Below are 21,676 nucleotides of genomic sequence, written 5' to 3'. Positions count from 1 at the left end.
GTGGGAAATGGAGCTCGCTGGAAGAAGCATTGAGTGCTACCAGGAGACAATATCTTGCCAGGAGGTGAGCCTGCATATGTTCAGTCTGTGGGTGTTTCTTTGGTATTATTTCATTACTATTTCATCCAGTGTCCAATGTGAATTGTTTCCTCACAATAAAATTTGTTTCGTGTTATTCATATGGTATCTTGTGCTTACCTTTACCTTGCTTTTGTTGTGATGTGCTATGTGATGTGCTACGTTTCTTTTGCTTTTTTTTTTTACGTGGTTTTTACAGGGTTTGCTCCTTTTCCTCCATTCATTTGTTTCTTTTAACTATGAGGCAATACCCCACTCACTCCCCCACTTCTTGCTTGCTGGGCCCATCCGTCATTCGCAAGACTGTAATGAGAACTGTATCTTATTGTCTCTGTGTAGCTCTCCTCAGCATCACCTAGATGTGCTGAAGTTATTGACGTTATTTTTTTCTTAAAATCACAACATAGCATTTTCTCGGACATGCTTAAGGAAATGAATTCTGTTCCAGCTGAAACAAAGACAAACATTATGGACTCCTAATCTCTCTGTCAAGTCATACAGTCTCAGTTACACAATTATGTCCATCTAAGTTAAAAAAAATAAATAGAAATAAATTAGGGAAAAGGAAGAATAGTGGTTTAATTATCCTGGTTGATTGGTAGCCTTTCTCTTGCAGTTGGTTTAGATATTGTGGATATCCCAGCTATTCTTTTATGTGACGTTTACCCACAGACATAGCCTAAAGACAAGCAAAGCAGAAATTAATGTAGTCAGTTTGAGAAAATGAAGAAGCCCCTTGCTGCTAGATTTACTGTACTCATAACACAATGCTACATATTTCATCTTAGAGTTTTGGGATCAGTGTATCAGCTAAACAGTATACTTATCAGACACTATTGTGCCTTTTCCAGTGTCCAGATTAAAAAATTCTTCAGTACAGGTAACACATATTGCAATGTAGGAGTTAACTCTTTATTTCTAGGGAAATTCCTTTCCATCACTAATTAAAAAAATAGAAACAACCATCCTCCAAAAAGCAAACACAAAGTACTGAAGCTGATTATGTTGTGTCTAGATAGTGCAAAGATACTGATAACTACTACTGCTCCTGTGTGTTTTGACACACTGTTCACTAATATGGACTGCCAGGAGCCACCCAGAGGATGCTAAGTGAAATAGTGCTACTAAATTTCAACTGTTGTCATTGTTGAAATAGGCCCTAACAACTGCAGTTTTCCCCACAGATACCAAGTGGACTGCTTTCCTTAGAGAACAGTTTGGCAAAGGTATACTTTGTCTCTTCAGAAATTGAAGATGTTTGGCTTAGCCCTTTCTCCCTTCAAGTATAGGCCAGTCTGCCTCATCTTCATTAGCGGGTTGGGTCTTTGCTTCTTTGCCATGGCAAAGAACAGGCTGGTGGCACAGTGACCTTCCAATTAAGCAGTGATTGCCACCGGCCCATACAGCTGAAATGGAACTGAGGAGTGCAACTGTTTCTGGATGAGAAAGTGTTGCTCCAGAGATCTGAAGACCATCTACTCACCACATTTTTCTAAATTTTGAGGTATACAGATGTGCCCTTATGTTCATGCCAAGTACAGCACTGATCAGTTCTCACACCGCTTTGGATTGCATTCCTGGAAATAAACAGACCAGAACAACAGCAAAGTTTTGTCATACATACACTCTGTATACTGAGGAGTCCTGAGCAAGCAGAAATATAGGAGTGACACTGCTCTTGAACATGTGGATCTGCACATGGCTTTTTATCTCCTGTGGAATTGTGGCAGTCCTTGCCCTGGGTTAGAAAGAAAGGTCAATTGCCAAGTTTGTAAAACTGCAAAATGACTGCCAGCGACCCTGGGGAGATTCTGCACATGAAGGACAAGCAGGGCTGAGCAAGCAGGACAAGAAAACAGAAAACCCTTCCATCTCAAGGCAAACACTCCAGGAGAGACTTGTGGAGACTCAGCCCTCCAGCAGGGAGGAAATTTTAGGATGTTCACTGTGGAATTATTGGCAGATTTTTATTCCACAGAAGTGCAGAATGAAATGGAAGGGAGGAAGAATGTGATGGCATCACGGAAACCTTAATACATATATTTTAAACCAGACAATTATTCATTTGTAAGAGCAATGTTTCTTCCAATTCCCTTAATGAAAATATTTTTATTACAATGTGTCTCTTTGGAGTTGTTTTATTTTTTTAACAGAAGAAAGGTATCTGGCTTGACCATGTGTGTTTCCAAGCGAATCTAAAATTGTGATGGGAGCTTTCTGTTATTTACACATTTAATTATGTACTGGCAATAACATGTAGACTCCCAGAAAAGAATTATGGCAGAAATGACCATATGGGATAAGAGCAAGTTCCACAGAAAAATTTGAATCCACAGTATACAGTAGCTGTGTATTTGACCCTCAATAATGCTGAAAGATATGCAAAAATTCTAGACAATCCAGAATTCTCTTGGCAAAATGTGCTCAGCCTGAATAGCCTTTCTTTTGACAAAGATATGAAATAAAACTGCATCCATAAATTGGTTCTCAATCCTCCTGTTCCAAGAGCATGGTTTGATGCAACTTTGTTCACCTCATGGATGACCATACCCCCTTTTTTGAGAGATGTACCTGTGTGTATCTGGGAAACGTGCAGATACAGACAACTTAAGGATGAAAAAATGATAGACCAACAAAAAAGGCTGTTATCAGCTTTGTGTGAAGAACTTACTCCAAATTTTGAAGATCTGAACCTCTGCACCTGGCAGAAGCTTGAGTGAGTGAGCAGTGCTTCCCTGGTTAGCACAACATGCTATAAAAGCCACAGATGTGCTGGGGGCTTCCTGGTGAATACACAACAAATCAGTAAGTGCATAGAAACAAGCAAGCATGGAACTGCATAATTTTACTCTACAGATCAATATGTGAACTGATCTGTGAACAAACGGAAACTGTTTACAATGGTATAGCAAAGTGATTACTATAATCAGTACCATGAATTTTTACCACTGAAACAAATTTCCGTTTAGTTTTTATACATTCTACTTCCTAATCTTTATTTTGAATTTTTTTCAATAAAGACATTTTAAATTTTACCTATGATTGATTTTATCTACAGCAATTTAACTCTGAGTAGTGAGCCCCCAGGACAAAATTGAATTGTGAGTTGCTTATCAGTGAGAGAACTAATATTTGACTATATGTAGCTATTAACTTAAGTAAATTATGGGATTAATAAGTAAAGAAATTGTGCCCTTGTGGGATTTATCTATTCTCCATTCCATAGCATATGACTTGAAAATATTTTGATTTCAATCCTTCTCAAAGCTGTGCTTGGCTTTTGTTTTTCTAAAGTCATCAGAGCTAATGAAATGGTTTTTACGATACAGAGTGTACCACTGGAAGCATTTTACTGCTGGTAAGAGAAACTACCATGCTTTTCCCAAATCCATATGTAGCATTGCATAATTTATTTTTCAGGGTATTCTGATAAAATTTCTGAGTTCACTTCAGATGAAACAAGAATAGCAAACAAATACCATAAATATCTGCTTTTCCACAGGGAGCCTGAAGGTTGCATTAGGGGTTGTAAGAGAGACAGTGAAGAAAGAAAATAGTCTGTGGTTTAAAATGAACCAAGAGCAGTCACGGAGCAATATGTGGTACAAAAATATGTCAAAAGGGGGACAGAAGAAGAAATGCCAACAGAAGCATTTTTATACTAAATGTCCCCTTAGCACAAAGAGAAAAAGCAAAGACTGAGCTTGACAAGGCTGAAAATAAATTTAACAACCCCAGACAAGAAATGCAAAATGACCTCAGCTACACTGATTTGAGTAAGCAGTGGTAGAGATACGGCCAGAATGAAAAAAAAGTGGGTTCTTTCAAGAATAAAAATTTCTGAGGACCATAGAAACAGTGATGTTTATAATGAAAGAGCTCTGAATGGGTCTATAATCCATACAGAATCTTCTTACAATGGGACTTGCGGCAATTTCACTGGGCAGGTTTCTTAAATAGCACCATGTGCTGTGTTTTTTAAACCACAGAGACACTGAAGTATCTTCTCTGCATGTACCCCTGCTACACTGTTAACAAATCCATTGAGAAGCCCCTTTGGATCTTGGAGACTTTTAGAGACAAAGGGCTTCCTGTTTCTCAGGTTGTCAGCAAATAGATCAGCTTCAAGGTGTCTGGGTGCTCCACCCTCTGGAGGTTACTGGACTTGAAAAAGATTTGAAATCACGACTTCTGTTTAACTTCCATATAACAAGAAATCTTAAGTGGTTTTAATGGTGGAGAAATTTTTGGCTCACCGTTTTAATTTAATCATAAGAAATCTGCAAAAAAGAAAGAGTCATTGATATCATTAGCTTTGTACAATTTTCTGCCATAGTAGTGAGACCTCACATTTAATCATTCATTATACTCCGCCTATTCAGAGTCTGTGGATGCTGTGCCATTGCAATTAAGTTTTTTCCTCAAGTGACTTGCATTACTAAAAATGCATAAAAGAAAAAAAAAATCAATTAATATTCCATCTTGCATGTGGTACTTGTTCTTTGGGGAAAAAAGAAAGACTGCAGATGTTGCAGACTTTGCAAGTATTTCGAACTTAATGAGATTTCAGAAGCATTTCAAAAGTAATTCTGTCTTTTCTTTGATTTTGACCCATGAGAATTTGCTTTGGGTCCCTATGAAAAGGAAACCTGAAGTACTTTTCAGCAATAGCTGAAGTATTAGAAATCCCGTAGACTGCATTCTACAGCAACTTTACATTATTTATATGCATCAAATATTCCATCAGTTGAAAGTTTTGGCCATGATGTCATTCATTCAGTTCTGAATGAGAACTAGTTTCAATGTGTTTCCCATTAAGAAAGCTGTTTTTGGTGATTTAAATAAACTTTCAGTTTTATTCTACTTTATAATTACGCAACTATAAATTGATCAGAATTGAAATGGGAGTGCCCAGCTCTTAGATTTTTGTATAAACATTTTAAAAACTATACCTTGCAGATGACTGGCATAAAATAATGCCTTCAGGTGTCCTGGGCAATCTTCTCCATGGCCCTAACAGACTGTTTCTACCAAAAAAAAGCAACAAAAACTGAACGCTCCATCAAGTCTCATTTTTCTTTTTGGAGAATGAAGAGGAAAGAAAAAACATTAGATAGGAGGGGAGAAGGAGGAGAAATCTACACAACTTCAGCTCTGTGCCTGGAGCATCAAATCATGAAAGGCGTTCTTTGCATAATAACATCTTGATTTTGAGAGGAAAAGTAGTATCCATGGTAAAAGTTAAAAACAGACTGTTATGTGTATGGCTGTCTGCAAAGTTCCTATAAGACATACCACATTTTGCTGCTGCTAATAACAGATCTGTATTTTCTACTAAAAATAAAAACGGTGTTTTGCTGTTCTGGCAAACTCTCGAGCTTCTTAGAACACAGGCTGGGGAGTTTATTGGGTGGGTAGGTTGCTATGATACTAAAAAGAAAATATCGTCTTTCTTAGTTCTAAGAGCTTTGTCCAAAACTCTATTTACTATACATTTTACATACTGATAAACATACTTGTAAATTAAATATTCTTGTAATTTTTTCAATGTTTCTTTTTATTTGTACCTTTTGGGCCCCAAATTTCCAAGACATCTCTCTTCAACTTCACAGATTAGAGTGTCAGTACTGCTCATTTTCAACTTCTGCAGAGATCTCTATTGCTGTTAACATATTGGAAATCACATCTGCTGTGAAGAGGGACTTGCTGGCAGACCAAAAGGCAAAAGAAATTTGCAAGTAAGGATTACTCCAGTTGTAACAATCTCCTATCCTGCTGCCATTCCCACTCTCCGGTGTTTCTGTTAGAAAACTGAGAGCAAAATACGCCCATCGTTAGTAATTTCTCAAAACAAATAGCTGTTTCATAATGACATTTGAACATAAAAATTGAATGCTGCAACCAGTGGAATGGGAGTGGCAGTACAATGGAACATCCAATCTGTCTGTGACATACATTCCTTATGTGGGTGCCAAGTTTTATGTGTCAAGAACTACATTACTGTCTGATACACATTTTCATTTAAGAGAAAAAAATAGAATCTTTTACTTGTATTCCATAAACTAAGTTTTCTAAACGTATAACATGATTTGACCTTGATTTGTTTTAAGGTCCACTCTCAGATTGGTTATTTATTGGATGTTTCTGTCTTGCAAGAAATGATATTTCTTTTTAAAAGACAATGACTTGCTATAACTAATTACTGTTATCTAATACAAGCCATCATTCTTCAGGGCATGAGTCAACCAAATCACTTTGTAAAGGAATAAATGTTCCCTATTGAGTTTATATTTCCTTCTAAAAAATTCAGATGTTGTTCTTTGTTTGAGATAGTGCAGCAAATGGACACATCCTGTGTGAAAAAAACCTGTCTGCTAAACAAATGTGACTTAAGAGAATCTCAAAATTAATATGCGTGCTTTATACCAATCTCTTTAGCTTACATGGTACAATTAATTTCAAAATGCAATTAACTTGAGTATTTATTTGCTTAAACAGTGTGTTTTTGACCATTATACGACGAAGAACAAGGTCACCTGATTTATCTTCTTTATACCATCCATACTGCAGTAACAATTCAGATTGAGAGCTGAAAATCAAAATTGCATAGTTATTTTTATCTGCAATGTTAATGAAACAAGTGAAAAATCGTGTCTTGTTGCCCATGTTAATTCTGTTGTCTGTGATATTTCTTCAAAGAGGTACTACACCTCAGCTGTTTCTTCCCTCTGGGCCACTTGTACCTAAATCAATCCTCTCTTTGATCTGTTTGAGAGGATATATGGAACACTCCACGTAGTTAATCGTATATGCATCTCCTGGATAAAATAGAAGAAAACATTAAATAACTTTATACATGAACATTAACAAAAATGCACAAGTTTTTATTTACATATGCTACATAAGTAGCATGCCTCAAAACACATGTTGCATGAAAATATGCAGAAACTTAGGAACATTTCATAAGAAAAAGAATTTGCTAATTCTTGAAAGTCAAACACAACATTGAAAATTTTAGGTTACGACTACCATTCTATCCACAACAAATGATCCTCCTCTGGCAAAATATGGAAGGCAAAACACTATGAAAACGTGGAGACAAAATGGAAAATTGAGCTCTAATGAAAAAACTGATAGCCTAAGAACATTTTTCAGTTACACATAGAAGGAATGCACCTGTCTTCTCCTTTACTGTGGTAAAACAGAAATTAGGATCCATGCCAGTCTTATGTGAGATAGTTAACATATACACAGATCTTACACATGCACATAACCTGCTTTTCATAATTTTCCACTGAGGGAACTGAACTAACGAAAAGATCCATTTGGTAGTGGATATTTCCAACTAAAATACAGGATTTGTCTTTCAAAAGACAAATCAAAATTTGTCATTGGCACTCCTCCTTTTCAGGGTCTTGTTTATTTAATAAACCTCTGACACGATCAGAATAAGACAGTTACATCAAAGTTACTCCTCAGTGAGTCATTCTGCCTGTGACTTTTTATTTCAGCCTCTCTAGAATAACCCATCCCTATGTTGCAGAAATGAAAACCAGGAATCATCTGCATTTCTTCTTATTATGTTGTTAACTTTCACTGAATGGAGGTCTCAATCAGTGATTACAGTCCTCTTTTTACTGGGCATTTACCCAGTGTAATATTCTAAGACATAATCTTTCTCATCTCTCTCAAGATAAATTATACTTTTTTTTTTGTTACAATGCTCTTTGCTATTCAGTTGCCTTTACAGCATTTAATGCAGTAACTTGGGAAAAACAAACATGAAAGTGCTATCAAAGACTGAAGTGTCTACATCCATTCAGGAATTACAGTGAGCATATTCTGTTGTCATTCCTTGCCTTGCAAGACATCACCTCACTTATTCAATCACCAGGATTAAAGGCTATTAAATCATCATCTTAATTCCTTTTCATTATCTATATCATATGGCATAAAACTATTATTCTGAACATGAGATACAATTCCCTCTTTGTTGCCAGAGCCGTGCAATTACGTATATATAATGTTCTTCAAGCTGTGCTCATTTCTAATTCCCAGAAACTCATAAAAACATCTGTAGAATTAATAACTTATTCATATTACACAGAAATGAAGGAAGAAAGGGAAGAAGGGAAGAAAATCTCCATTGATTACTTTCACTAAAGTGCTGGCTGTGAAGGTTTGAAGAAATGATTTTCTCTTGGGATCTTTTACAAACTATCCTTTTGCTTCCAGAATAACCATTAATACACATGCACCCCTCTTCTTCTCTTTTCTCACAGACCCATACTTTTTTTCTCTTTTCTATTCTTTTTCTCACTCATCTCTTCTTTATCCTTTATCTATTTCTTTGTCTTCTGTTCTTTCAGAATAACTTCCACTGTTCAGATTCTACCTTAACTTTAACTTTGGGTGGCCCTATTGCTTTTTAATCAGGATACAGAGCATGAGCATCACAATTCTGCAGATCCTGCAGGGAACAGCCTGCACTGCAAGATGACTTGCACTGAATAAAATTGAGCTGCTGGAGAGGAGGGAAAAGAGAAAAGCAAAAATAACCCCTTTCTTTCATTCTGCATCAAATGCTTCTTTCTCACGTTCTAGTCTGAAGATTATCATTAAATATCTCATTATGTTCTTTGGTCTGGATGTAGCAAGCATTTAGATACCAGCTTAATCTTAAGCATACAGTTATTCAGAGTGTTTTACCTAAATGGATTCCCTGCTGTCCTGCTCTTGCATAAATATTCTTAATCAGTTGAGGTGAATTACAAGTTTAATACAGGTACTGAAAGAGATTCTATATACTTAACTTTCTGAGAATAGACATTTCTTATCATAGTTTGGAAAATTACAAAAATAAAACTGCCTATTAATTATTAAAGTTTAATTACATTTGCTAGAGGATTTTTAATCATTCAAGTCAACAACTCGTATGTTAAAAGCTGAACATATTTTGAAGATTTCATCTTCTGATAGTATAAGTTAGCACTAAGCCAAAGTATTTCCTGGCTTTTTTTTTTTTTTTTTAATTATAAAGCATTCATACTTAAAACTGATCTAGAGAGCTAAAATTCATTGTCATTCCCTTTATGTATCATGCCTGTAACTGTATAAAGAGCATAAGGGTTCTTCATGGAGAAGGTTTCATACAGATCTTATATAGCAAAAAGAGAGTACCATAAAATTGTCTACCATTTTTATCTCTTCCGCGGGGACAGAAAAAGTCCTGCTAGGATGTGATGTACTTTGCCAGCTCTTGTCAGAGCTGAATTATATATCAAACATGCTCTGACAGCAAAATGTCGCTCTTGCTTTCCTCCATAATATATAGCAAGTAGCACTATGGCCACCTACAGAACAAGCCAAGAAGCTTCTTTCTTTCTGGAAGAGTCAAATAAAGCTGGTTTTACATCCTGGATAAAACTAGAAATATTCAAAACCTCTTTCCCTAAATTCCTCCTCCCTTTATATTCAGTACTTCTGTGAACTTCATTCATTAGGACTGGAAACTTGTAAGCAAGCCACTAGGAATAAATATAACATATGTTCCAAGTATGGTATTATCATCCATTCAAACTCTGTGATTAGAATATAAAAGTGCAGCAGGTCAGGCCACAGGCAAGAGCCTCAATGAGGTTTTCTAACTTCTGCTTGAAACACTCTTATTTGTTATGAGGTAGTATATGCTTGAGATGACAAAGTGAGGCAGCCCTTCTCCAATGCTTTCTAATGACATGAGAGAACTTCCAAGGCATTCAAGTCTCTGTTCTTTCCTGTTCTCTGAACAGAACCCCAGGATCTCACACTTCTGTTTCCAACTTTCTTTTTTCATGTTTTCTAAATGTCACTAGCATAAAAATGTAACATAATTACCAAAGAGACTTATTAAATTTTCACTAGATATTGACCTGAATATTGTTTTAGGTTTGGATCATCTGCCAATGGATAAAACCAGTTATTCACACAATTTTACTGTGTTTGTTGTCGCAATAATGCATGACTAACTTCCCAAAAATAGAAAACATGCATTCCTCCCTCAGTTCCAAGGACCTGACATAACCCCCACATTTCATGAGAAATGCATACTTTGATTCCTGACTGGCTTCCAGCATCCCTCAAGAAAATAAAATACATCTGTTTTATATAATGACTAAGTACTATAAGCATCAAAGAGTTTCAACCCACTGGAGCAACCAAAGTAACAGACGCCTACCTGAAGAACAATTTTCAAACAGCAATCATACCATTGTTGACCTCTCAGATCTCAATTCTGCACTTACATGACTCAAAATGTACCCGGGCCCCCTCCCCCACTGCCACTTTTTTGTCTGCCTCTGTCTTTTTGTTTCCATCTCAGCAGTATCCTCTGACACTGCTCACTACACAGTCCCAGTCACAACAACACAGTCCTAGGGGTAGCACAGAAATGGTTCTACACAGCCAAGCAGGACCTCAAGCCAGAGCCTCACAGCTGGACCTCCAAAAGCACTTACTGACACTTTTAAGGCAAGTATAGGAGAAAAAATTCTAACTAAATTGCACCAATTGGAAGAAAAACTGTCTCTTGTATCCATAGCAATTTCTCCCACCTCTACTAACCACCCCTCCCTCTCACAAACCTGAATTCCTCATCAGTATCCCCTAAACTGTGTAAGTTTAACACAGCATGGTTAGAGCCAGGACATTTGGTCCTATTTAACTGGTATTTGGTGTCTCTGCTTTAGATTTGAAAAGAGCTATATCTGAAAATCTGTCCGAAGTTTTCAGGTACAGCTGTCTTTCTAACAATGGCTGTTAGATGATCTTACAAATCTTGACTTTTTTACAATACCCAGTCCCTGTATACAATGCATAAAGAGAAGGTGAAGACGGAAACTAAAATTTCCTTTGTTTCTCATACCAGAGAAAAGAAACCTCTGGTCTCATCTCCCTTACTCTGGATGCTTTGTACTGACAAGCTACAATAAGCAAAAGAACATTTCTCCCATGTTGTGTTTGGATTTTCCTCACAGAAATAGGACACACTATTTTGCACAATTCATCACTAGCAATAAGTGGATTCTGTTTCCTGTTTCCAGAAGAGTGCTCTGATCACAATGTTGTTTCATAGAATCACAGAATCACTGAGGTTGAAAGGGACCTCTTCCCAGTGAAGAACTGTAAAAAGATATTCCTGTCGTATTTCCAAGAAGCTATTTCCTGATAAGGGCAACTAAGAGGGACTGACTGAGGTGTTTAGATAAGTAATATTGAGCTGAAACAGTCAGTTTCAGCCAAAGAAATAAAATCCTACTGAATTTGAGACTGTAGAACTAAGGCCTGAATTGTCAGGATCATTTGTATAAATCTTAAGCTTAAGTACAATCAAAAAACTATCTGTTAAGAACACAGGATGTGTCCCACCACGACTGTAATCTACAGTTAACCATTTTCACAGCCCAGTATTTAGTGTTACCTAAATGTGAATATGAACATAAAAATTAATCAAATTGCAAATGAGGAAAAGAATGGTTTATTTTAAAACTAAACTCATTATTTCTGTGTTATTTCTTGCTTTGAATTGAGATACAAAAAAATCTTTTGCCCTATTTTTAGCCTGCCATTCTGCAGGATTATAGAAAAAACACCATGTTAAGTGTAAGCCTTGAAAGTCATGCTTATCCAAGTGTAATTTTTCCACCCTAGGTTCTAATAATCAAGGACTTTCCGTATCTCCAAAAATGTGTTCAGGAGATGAGGTGATTTCAAGCCAAAAAAACTCCAGAGTCTCCATATCAAAGAAATCAAGACGGACTGGGGGAAAAAAGCTGTTCTTCTTATGCTTTATTCGTATTATTGTCAATTAAGATTTGATTAAGATGGTTACTTTAAGTGTGTAATTGTCTGTTTCTTCCACTAGCAAACAAGGAAACCTAGTAACTCAAGAAGAAATATACAGTGGAGTGAAGTGAAAATGCAGTCTGTCTTTCCCTGTGTGTATATGTAGATGGAAGAACATGACTACTCCTTTCTAGGTGAACATGTGTACTTCAGATACGATCTCCCACTTGGCAAATAAAATGTGAATTCAAGAGTGGAAGGATTGCTTTCTATACTGTGTAGCTGGGGAAGATTTAGAGAGACTAACTGCACAACCTATAGCTTCCGCTGATTTGTAAAGGAAACAGGTAACTAAGTAGTGAGAATTCAGTTATCTCACTAAGAACTGTCATCTGGGCTCCTGTGCCATGCGATAACATTTTGAAAACAAGCAGGGAGTTTGACTCATGGTTGGTAGATATAAACCCTCTGGATTCATGTAAAAATAGAGCACTTAAATGGGCAATCTGAAAACCCCATACTCATACAGGGCATTTTTTTTCAATTGTTCTTATTTCTGCTGTTCACCTACAAGTCTCATGTGACAGAAAGGATGTAGCAGCTAATGCACATAGAAGATGTTGCTTGTTCTGAAAAAATCCATCTGAATTTTACATATCTTTTGGTACTTGGAAGTATATTTAAAGTTAAACCAAACACATTTTTTGGAATGACTTTGATTTATACGGCTGACACCCTATAGTTTTTGCATTACAATTCATCTGTATTACCACTGTGTCAACAATGGAGATGGAATGGTAATTCAATGTTTACTTAAGCACATAATTGCAAAACTTACTTTAGAGTTCTGTAAACCTACCCCCTTGTAAAATAGAGCTCATCTTCTGCAATCAGGTAATAGGCCACTGATATAAAAGTCTATTAAGAACAGAAGATACAACAAATTCCTATGGAGCAACTTTCATTTGCATTTCTCTGAATTCATCAAAATGGTTCTTGCACTGAAATGCATTGTAATGGTTAATGAAAGCTCTCTCAACTAAAAGAACATGCAGCACCCTCAGCCAACACAACCTCAACAAGAAAACAAACCTCGGCCTGAATAAATAATTATGCAAACTCATATGCAGAGAAAGACAACCAAGTAAATCTTGTGCTTTGTATGCACGATCATGAAGTGCAATTTAGCACCACAAAGCACCAAATCTCTGAACAAGCTCCAAAGCAAAATAAAGAAGCAAAATAAAGAATCAAATACTTATAGTAGAACTGTGCTGAATCCAGGCTAATTACTCTTACCATTCAGCAGAGATAACTTGCCCTGGGAAATCTATATACTTTGAAAAAGTATCAGAGTCAAACTGCAAAGCTCCTTATTGCACTTCCTTGAACTTTGACCATCCATCAACCAAGTATAAATTGTACTGCTACTCTTTTTTCTATTTTTCTTCTAATACATAATCATATATACTGCCATACATTGCTGATGGACAGAACTGGGGCTTTGTGTTTCCACTCTTTTTAAAGTATTGCTCTTTCTCATATTTATGTAATAGTTGAAAGTCCAAAAGTCAGCAATACTTCATTTTCTTCTCTTGCTTGACTTATTAGATATTTTCATGCTTCAATTGCCAAAGAATATTAAGCTTTCTCAGTCTATCCCCTTTCTCTTTCTCATCATTATTTTTGCATAAGCTGCTTCATCAATCTTCCCTTGAGCCATAAATTTTAATCTGCCTGGGGTTTAAAATTGCAGTGAGATGGTCAGTTCTTCTAAATGCCCTGCTTAGCACAAGTATGACCTACGTATACATCTAACTCCTTCCCTTATGTCAGAAGTCTTCAAACCTCTCAGTTTATCCCAGATAATTATTTCTGCAGTTATAGATTAATTGGGTTGGAAGGGATCTTCAAGACTGTCTAGTTCCAACCCCGCTGTTATAGGCAGGAATACCTCCCACTAAACCAGGTTGCTTAAAGCCCCATTCAGCCTGGCTCTGAATGCTCCACAGCCTTTTTTGACAACCTGTTCCAGTGTTTCACCACCCTCACAGTAAAGAATTTCTATTTAAAGCCATTTTGCTTTGTCCTGTGGCTACATGCCCTTATATAAAGTCCCTTCCCAGCTTCCCTGTAGGCTCCCTTCAGGTACTGGAAGGTCGCTATTAGGTTTCCTCAGAGTCTTCTCCCAGCTCTCTCAGCCTGTCCTCATAGGGGAGGTGCTCCAGCCCTCTGACTATCTTCATGGCCCTTCTCTGGACCCACTCTATATGTATCTAATCTCTTACCTAAAGATTTTTGCTGCACTATTTACTTGTATACTCATACAACAGGGAAAATTCTTCTTCATCTTTCTGCTATAAAAACCATTTCTTACAATGCATAAGCAGTCACTGAGGAGAGGATGTCAGTCCTAAGAGTCTATGGGATGATAAATAAAACCATAGATGATTGAATTGTTATTTAATTTAATTAACTAGACTTGCGTTCTTAAAACTGCATAGTGTGCAGAAGATTATTAGACATCACTATGGCTTAGGACTAATGCTAATTAAATAAGAATAACATGTAATCAAAACTGAGACCTGACATGGGGAATCTGACTTACAATATAGATTCAACATTGTCTGGGTAAATGTGCTTTCTGTGTTTTCTTTCATTAGAAGTGAGCTGTCAATAGCACCACTGTCTGCTCCTTCTGTCCTGTGTACCTCAGATACAAGAAGCCCAGCCCCAAAGATGGAAAGGCAAGTACAAAATGTGCTTCACCACTGAACAGAAGTAGTCAGTTCCAACAGATTACTTGACAAAAAGTGTAGAAATCCACATTCAGAAACTTTTTATATCTATAACAACCATATTTTGATAGAAAATTCAGGGTTTTTTGTTACCCTCTAAAGGGTTCACAGGTATGACAGATATGTTCACTTGAGGGTAACGGATACAGCCAGAAAAATAAACACCCGAGTAAAAAATTTGTCAAGGTGCATTAAAAACAAGGTTTGGATGACACTCTGGAAATGTCAAGTATTTCCTACTTTGAAAAGTGAACAGTCAGGTATTTTTTTTGGTTTTGTTTGTTTGCTTGCTTGTTTGTTTTAATAAGTGCAGAAGGTTCTATTCCATCTAATTGCCCCAACCAGAAAGAAGATAGAGTAAAAAGTTTTAAAAAATCATTTTGGAATCAGAACTTTCCAGTTTTTTGTTTATAAGTAGAGCTTTTGTACAAATTGATCTGCATTTTATCAAGAGAAATTAATGAATACTTTCCAAACTTTCAAAAATAATTCATTTAGTCAAAAAATATTTTTTCAAAATTTTGATTTGCCCATTGACCTTTTTAAAACTTTAAAAACTTTAGCTCAAATGCTAAGAAAAAAAAACTCCCTAACATATTTGTACTTTTTAAATATCCTTAGTGAACACAACATTATTCATTCTCCTTTTAAATGTTTACATTCTAAAAATAAAGAACATTTTAAAAATCCACTTTGTTTCATATCTGTTTACTTTCTATGTTGGCAGAAAAACTGCAAAACACAACAGCTAAATCTCTTACAGTGCCATAACTAAAAGAATTACCAAGTACGTTAATTTTACTGATATCTCTGTGTACTTATTGCTTATTTAGAGATATTTTTAAAATTATTTCTTACATTCTTATAAATTTAACAAGTATTCCTTCAAAACAAAATTGGTCCACACTTTTGATAGCTAACAGCAGAATGCGTACTTTCTGCAAATTGACATAATCTTTCTTACTGTCTACTGTGCTTTGAAAAGCCTTTGATTCATGCAGAACATTTTATGCACTGAATGATAACAAATTGGACAACAGAATTATCCCAGTCAAAAATGCCTATTGACTGCACTTCAGAAAGAAGATGCATAAGCAACACTCTTCAAAAAGGCAGATCTGTACTTTACAAAACTGATCTTATCATTTGAACACAAGTCCATAAACCATTTCAGCATTGCAGTGTAGTAAACTGCTAGCAGTTGGTTTTAATATTTAAAGTCTACTGTACATTCTTACCTAATTTGCAAAAAAAATAAATATAGACTAGATTTTTTCTGTGAAAGAAGCCAACACACGCATGTGTAAAACCTATTATTTTAACCTCTGTGTTCATCTGTCACTTCCATTTCATCTACAAAGAAATAATTCATTTCAGTGTAGAATCACTTACTATATGATGTCTTAGAAATTTTACTTGTTTCTTTTGCTCCTGCAATCCAGCTTAAGGAAAGAAATATAACTGTATCTCTATCTGAAACATCATTCTTACCTCAACAATACCATGTATCCAGTGGCCTTAAGATGTTTTACAGTGCTACAAGTAGAAATGAAAACTTCAAGAGTGTTATAGTTAATAAAAAGATCTCTGCTTATGCAGTATCCAAGTCCGTCCCATAACTATATTTTTTAATCTATCAGAAAGAGGAGAATGTCTGGTCCAAGAATAAAGCTTAGTTCATTCATAACGGCAGTTTATTCTGTAGTACTACCAAAAGATTACATTCTTAAAAACATGCTAAATCCTTTTCATTAAATTCATGGGACGTAATCTAGATTTTTGGTTGAATAAATCCAATGGCACTTGTTAGATGCTTAATAAAGCAACTTTTTGTATCAAAGCATATACCAATTAATGGGCTGCTTTGACAACATAAACAACTGTAAATAGTAAAGCTGTTAAAAAAATTTATTGAAAAAATGTGTGTCTCACTTACCAGGCAGATATGAGTCATTCCACCATGGGTGTCCCTCATGCTCAGAAAACACATTTAAGAGGCATGAGTTCTCTGTCCATAATCTTGTTTGCACTAACGGATTGTAGATGGTCATCACAATGTTGTAAGTGTGCCTCTGAAATACTGCAACTGGGGGTCTCTCTATCAATCAGAGCACAGAAATAGCAACTGAAAACATTGCTGTAATTTCCTAATGATCTAACAGTATTCTTATTGTTTACGTTGGAGACTTCCCCATAGCCAGACCAGACCAAAGTGCAGAGGGTCTTCACAAGTGATAGTCTTGAAACAGAGTGATGTGTTCCAAATAAGCTGCTATTTCAAGTCCCATTATTTATTGTAAGATTACCCTACCCATCTCTTTTCCGAGTGTTTCTCCCAGGATAAATTAATTTGCATCAGATGGTCTGGATTACACTGATACAGAAAAATCTCTTATGGAATGGAAAAGAAACAGCAAGTCCTGGCATACCCTCTGTGGCCTGTATGCTGAGACTGTTCTTGGTTTTGGAGTATTTCACCAGTGCACACTGACCTTTGAGAAACCAGTGTCAATGACATAAATTCAGAAAAATCTGACCTGAACTTCTTGCAGTCCCTTTTAGCTATAAACTAGATTTAAAATAAAATGATTTAAGTTCTGCTGGAACATTTGACTTATATTTTTTAGTTCAGTAGATTTATCCTTCATCTTGTGTGAAGGTTTACATAGTACAGCCAGTCCCACACATGTGACAGCTGTGAGTCAGATTGCTGGAAATAATGAAAAAAAGCTTTAATATCAGGAGGATTTTTGTTCAGAAAAAAACTACTTACAAATACTAATGGTAGCCTGTACCCTGTAGGATGGCCATGGGTCGTGTTTTTCAGCTTTTTTTCCTGCAACCACTAGAGACAGAAATGTACTTTTTATGTATAAAGGTGACCTTCCCCTCCAGTCCTACAAATCTAGCAGATGCAGCTTTAGAAGCAATACCAAACATAGAAAATCCTGTACAAAACTAAAAGACAATCAATATGAACCAAGTATGAAATCTGTGTGTCAATATCAACTGTATTTTTGAGGATGCTATCAGTTATTTATGTTACTGACATTTTTTCATTAGGTAGTACCTGAAAGCCAACTGAGATGAGTTTCTATTGTATTATGCAGAGTAATATAATGTAAGAGCTCAGAAACAGTAGAATGAGTTGCAAAAGCAGTACATTTTTTGCTTTCAATAAATGGCTGGCAATTCTCCAAAAAGAAGCTGTGCTACCACTTTGAGATAGTTTGGTACTTTTTCCTTGTATGCCTCTGTAACCTAAGGTGAGTTTCCATTTACTTAATGTCACATTGAAAACTTTGTTAAGGGCAAAAGGGAACACATCAAAAACATTCAAAATTTACTGCTAACATAGCTAACGTTTTAATAGATTAAAAATCCAAATTGTCTAATTCATAGAAAATAGTAATATTATAGGAATAAAATATTCATTACACAGTGCTGTCTCACTATCCAAGCAATTGTCAGGCTTAGTCATTGCCCTCTGCCCTGCTGTTAGTCCAAGCTGCAGCCAGGTTGCAGGGTGGCAACTACCAAGTGCACTGCCAGGGACAGAGCAGAACTTTCTCATAGTGATACCAAAGGTCACACTTAACAAGCTAGCACAAGTTATTCACACCTTTATGTTAGTCATTTTTCTGCCTGTTTTACCTTCTCTGCATTTTTCTTCATTATTTTAGCTTTATTATGATTTTGATTGGATTTGAGATTTCTAAACAAAAACAACTGCAGAAAAGTAAAAAAAAAAAAGTTCCTAGTATAAATTTCTGGTACTTGCAGAAGAATGGAATGACTGAACCAGCTAAAGAACGAGTAAGAATAAACAAATAAAAAGTCTGATGATGATATTTTGAGATTGAAAAATCACTCATACTACAAACCCTGATTTTGTATTGCTGATGTTGATCAAACCGGCAGATAGAAGACTGTCCAGTCTATCCTGTGTGCACAAGACAGGACCGCTTATATCATGCTGCAAAATAGCAGTAAACAGAGACAGAAGTTCCTTGACTGTATCCTCCCACTGCTTTAGTCTCTTGCTGTAAATGGAGGCCATTTTTCAATCCATAACTTTCTCTAAATCTTTGGTGCACATCTCTCTCCACCTGCTTGACTGCTGCAAGTTTTATGAAGACCAACACCTACCTGGAGATTATGGAGTTGTAGTAGGATAATAAGATATTACTTATCCTCTGCTCCGCAAGAGCCCATAGTAGCTGGGACATTATTATGCACAGTCCACTTCGGTTGCATCCTGACCAAACATTGGAGAGAAACAACTCAGAATTTCACCCTGTCCAATCCTGAGCAATTTAAACAGGAAGGAAATAGTCACACTTTATTAAAGTGTAGCCTAAGCTGGCTTCAAGGGTACCATGTGCAGGGCCATGTTCTTACAGCTCCTCAAGATGAATTCTCCTCCAGCTCCTTAACTCAGACCCAGACCACAGTACCCAAGTTGGCTTTAAGTCTCACCCTCAAGAGTGAGCCAAAGTGTTTGGGGCCTTTACAGGGACATTCAATGGTTGTGGTGCATGTTTATGTGAAATATCGTGGAGTTCTACACGTAAGGATTTGTTTCCTCCGCTGTTGTCTTAACCTTACCTTTGTCACATGGAAAAGTGTAGCTAAACATACTTACCAGTGATGAACTCTCTGAAATCTACAAAAGAAGATGCTAATTTAATTATTTATGATTATTTCTCAGCTATGCACATAAGGTTAAAGTATCTTTTCTCAGATCTATTGAACATACACTTTCTCAGATGGCTACTGAATGCAAGGCAAATTAGAGCAAAAGTGCCATCTAGTGACTAATCTCTTGAAATTCGAGATATTTTAGTATTCATGAAAGTATTTCTCCTTTTCCTGAAATATTAGCTGGTCATGCTGTGGACATTAAAGAAATCAGAGGCTTGTTGAAAGCCATCCTAATATTTCTGTAGACATATAGAAAAACTTCACTGTAGAGAAGTATACATCCTTTTTCTTTATTCAATTTCTTTTTCATGTTTATAGCTACGTCAGTTGCTCCCATCACCTTATTTTGCCCATCTTAAAGTTTTGGATTCCCTGAAATCCAAAGTTTTGGCATATGTGGGTTCATACACTATGTCCAGTATGCAGAATTTATCAACTGCTCACCAGAGTTCTAAGGACAAGATAGTTCAGAAAAGTAGCTGCATTCAGTGACTGCCCACAGATTTATGTCTTCAAGGCACCTGTCAAAGCAGTCAGGTCCCAGAAAGTCCAGAAGAGAGGAACAGCCCTCAAATTGACACATCTTTGCCTTTCTCCTTCTGTTTCTTCTCAACCCCCTCATAGTATTCCACTGTTCTCCTCTCTCCTACCCACATGATGCAAAATAACTCTTTCACATCTCCACTGCACAACTTCACTAAAAAAAACCTCTTATAAAAATCAATAAACCTTAGCAACTATAACATATCTTTAAATAACTCTAATAAACATATAGATATCTATTACACATTTTTCAATACAAAGACTGCAGGAAAAGCAATTAATTTACTGCTCCCGAAAATGCTTGCTTAGAAATACGTAAAAATTCACATCTGCTGTTATTGGTACCTTTTATACAAGGTGGAAATTTATGTGTTATAATGCAGATATTTCATAAATTATATGAGTTAATAATAATTTTCAAAAAGAAACCTTCATACATACTGGAAATTAGACAGGGAATAAGTATCCACATTTTAATTTTACAGTTCTTCTACTGGAAGGACTGTCAGTGTGAATGAATTTCATTCTATCCAGATCCTTCCTTGCTTTTCAGAGTCTGCAATGCAGCTTTCATCATGTCAGAATAATTCTTTTTCACAAAATAAACAAATCTTATACCTTATAGCTTATAACAAATGATTCCCTTCCCTCCCTCTCTAAAAGCATGAATTTTGTACATCTTTATACCATAAGAATTTTAGATTCCTGCAAGATCACCCAGTCCAACCATCCACCTACCACCAATATTTCTCCACTAAAGCATGCCCCTTAGTATCACATCTAAATGTCTCTTGAATGCCTTCAAGAATAAGACAATGCATTTCAGACTCAGTCGTAAGGCAGAGCATCAGCTGTGAAAGAAAACACATTGCAACATCAATTTAATGGAAAACTGGTTTTGTTTAGTTTACAGTCTTATTAAAATGACTACAAACTGAAGAGTCCACTGAAGCAACTCCACAGCCTCCTTTACTTTACAATGAACAAACTGCCCTCCAGAATATCGTTGTGTGTATGAAGTGTCTCCTCTGTGCCTGAACAAGACTGTAAATTTCTCAGAACAGGGACCTTATTTGAACAAAGCCTCCGGGCAGACTAATGCCAACATTCCTCCAAAAGATTTCTGCTGATCTGGTATAAGCGAGATGATGTGCTTCATTGATTTTCAGTAGAAATAAAGTAGAATACAAAACAGAATATAAAACACCGCCAGAGACACTTGCCATTAATCAAAATAACAACTAAAGCACTGAAGTTTATGTTCTGTGATAGCACAAGAAGGGGAAGATTTGAAGTATAAGGCCAGATTTTTCTTCAATGAGACTAAAAGAAGTTTTAAGATGTTGCTTTTTTCTCCTAGTTATTTTTCCCAAACAAGGGAAAGGAAAAGGAAGGAGAAAAAGAGGCCATAAACTGCCTCTCATTTACTGTAAGGTACCTACTGATAACAGAAAGACTAAGCAGGATCACACTTATTAACACAGATTCTGATTATATTATTATCATAAGAAAGCATTAGAGGTTCTCAGTTCGGCTCTGATATTTCTTTAGCAAGTATGAATTCAGCTCAAGGATTGGCAGATGAATATTGCAGATGGTCTCCTGCTGGCTCTTTATTTGAGAATTTTAGTCTCTGTTTTCACAGTGACATATTTCCTTCGTTTCTTCAGCAGCTCTTCTCCAGAGTCTTCATTCATTCCCCTTGAGAATAGAACTACACTTTAATGCCA

At 36.2% G+C, this 21,676-nt stretch overlaps 1 protein-coding gene and 1 long non-coding RNA gene across 5 annotated transcripts in view; both read right to left on the bottom strand.

Annotated features, from left to right (window-relative positions):
- Positions 1-1,402: 1,402 nt before the first annotated feature.
- The window catches only part of LOC122179869 (coagulation factor XI-like), a 38,017-nt gene continuing 17,743 nt past the window's right edge, over positions 1,403-21,676 (bottom strand). The window contains exons 15-16 of one of the 4 annotated variants that reach the window (XR_006178856.1): positions 5,646-5,889; positions 1,403-1,655 (exon numbers count right to left, since the gene is read on the bottom strand). Coding sequence is in view for 3 of the 4 variants with exons in the window: in XM_042871098.1 (XP_042727032.1) it covers positions 20,681-20,797 (117 nt within the window). In the remaining variant the exon portion in view is untranslated. The other 3 variants (XM_042871099.1, XM_042871098.1, XM_042871101.1) reach the window with 3 other exon arrangements.
- LOC122179870 lies at positions 5,901-18,401 on the bottom strand. Its single transcript, XR_006178858.1, has 3 exons — positions 17,473-18,401; positions 16,636-16,797; positions 5,901-6,896 (listed from the first exon to the last, which is right to left on the bottom strand). It is a non-coding gene; the product is annotated as an uncharacterized LOC122179870 (long non-coding RNA).

Source organism: Lagopus leucura, unplaced genomic scaffold (genome assembly GCF_019238085.1).
Source record: "Lagopus leucura isolate 7727_CA_CO unplaced genomic scaffold, USGS_WTPT01 Super-Scaffold_100004, whole genome shotgun sequence".
NCBI classification, from domain to species: Eukaryota; Metazoa; Chordata; class Aves; order Galliformes; family Phasianidae; genus Lagopus; species Lagopus leucura.
The sequence above is the reverse complement of the archived record's forward strand: the minus strand, read 5'-3'. Positions and strand labels throughout refer to the sequence as shown.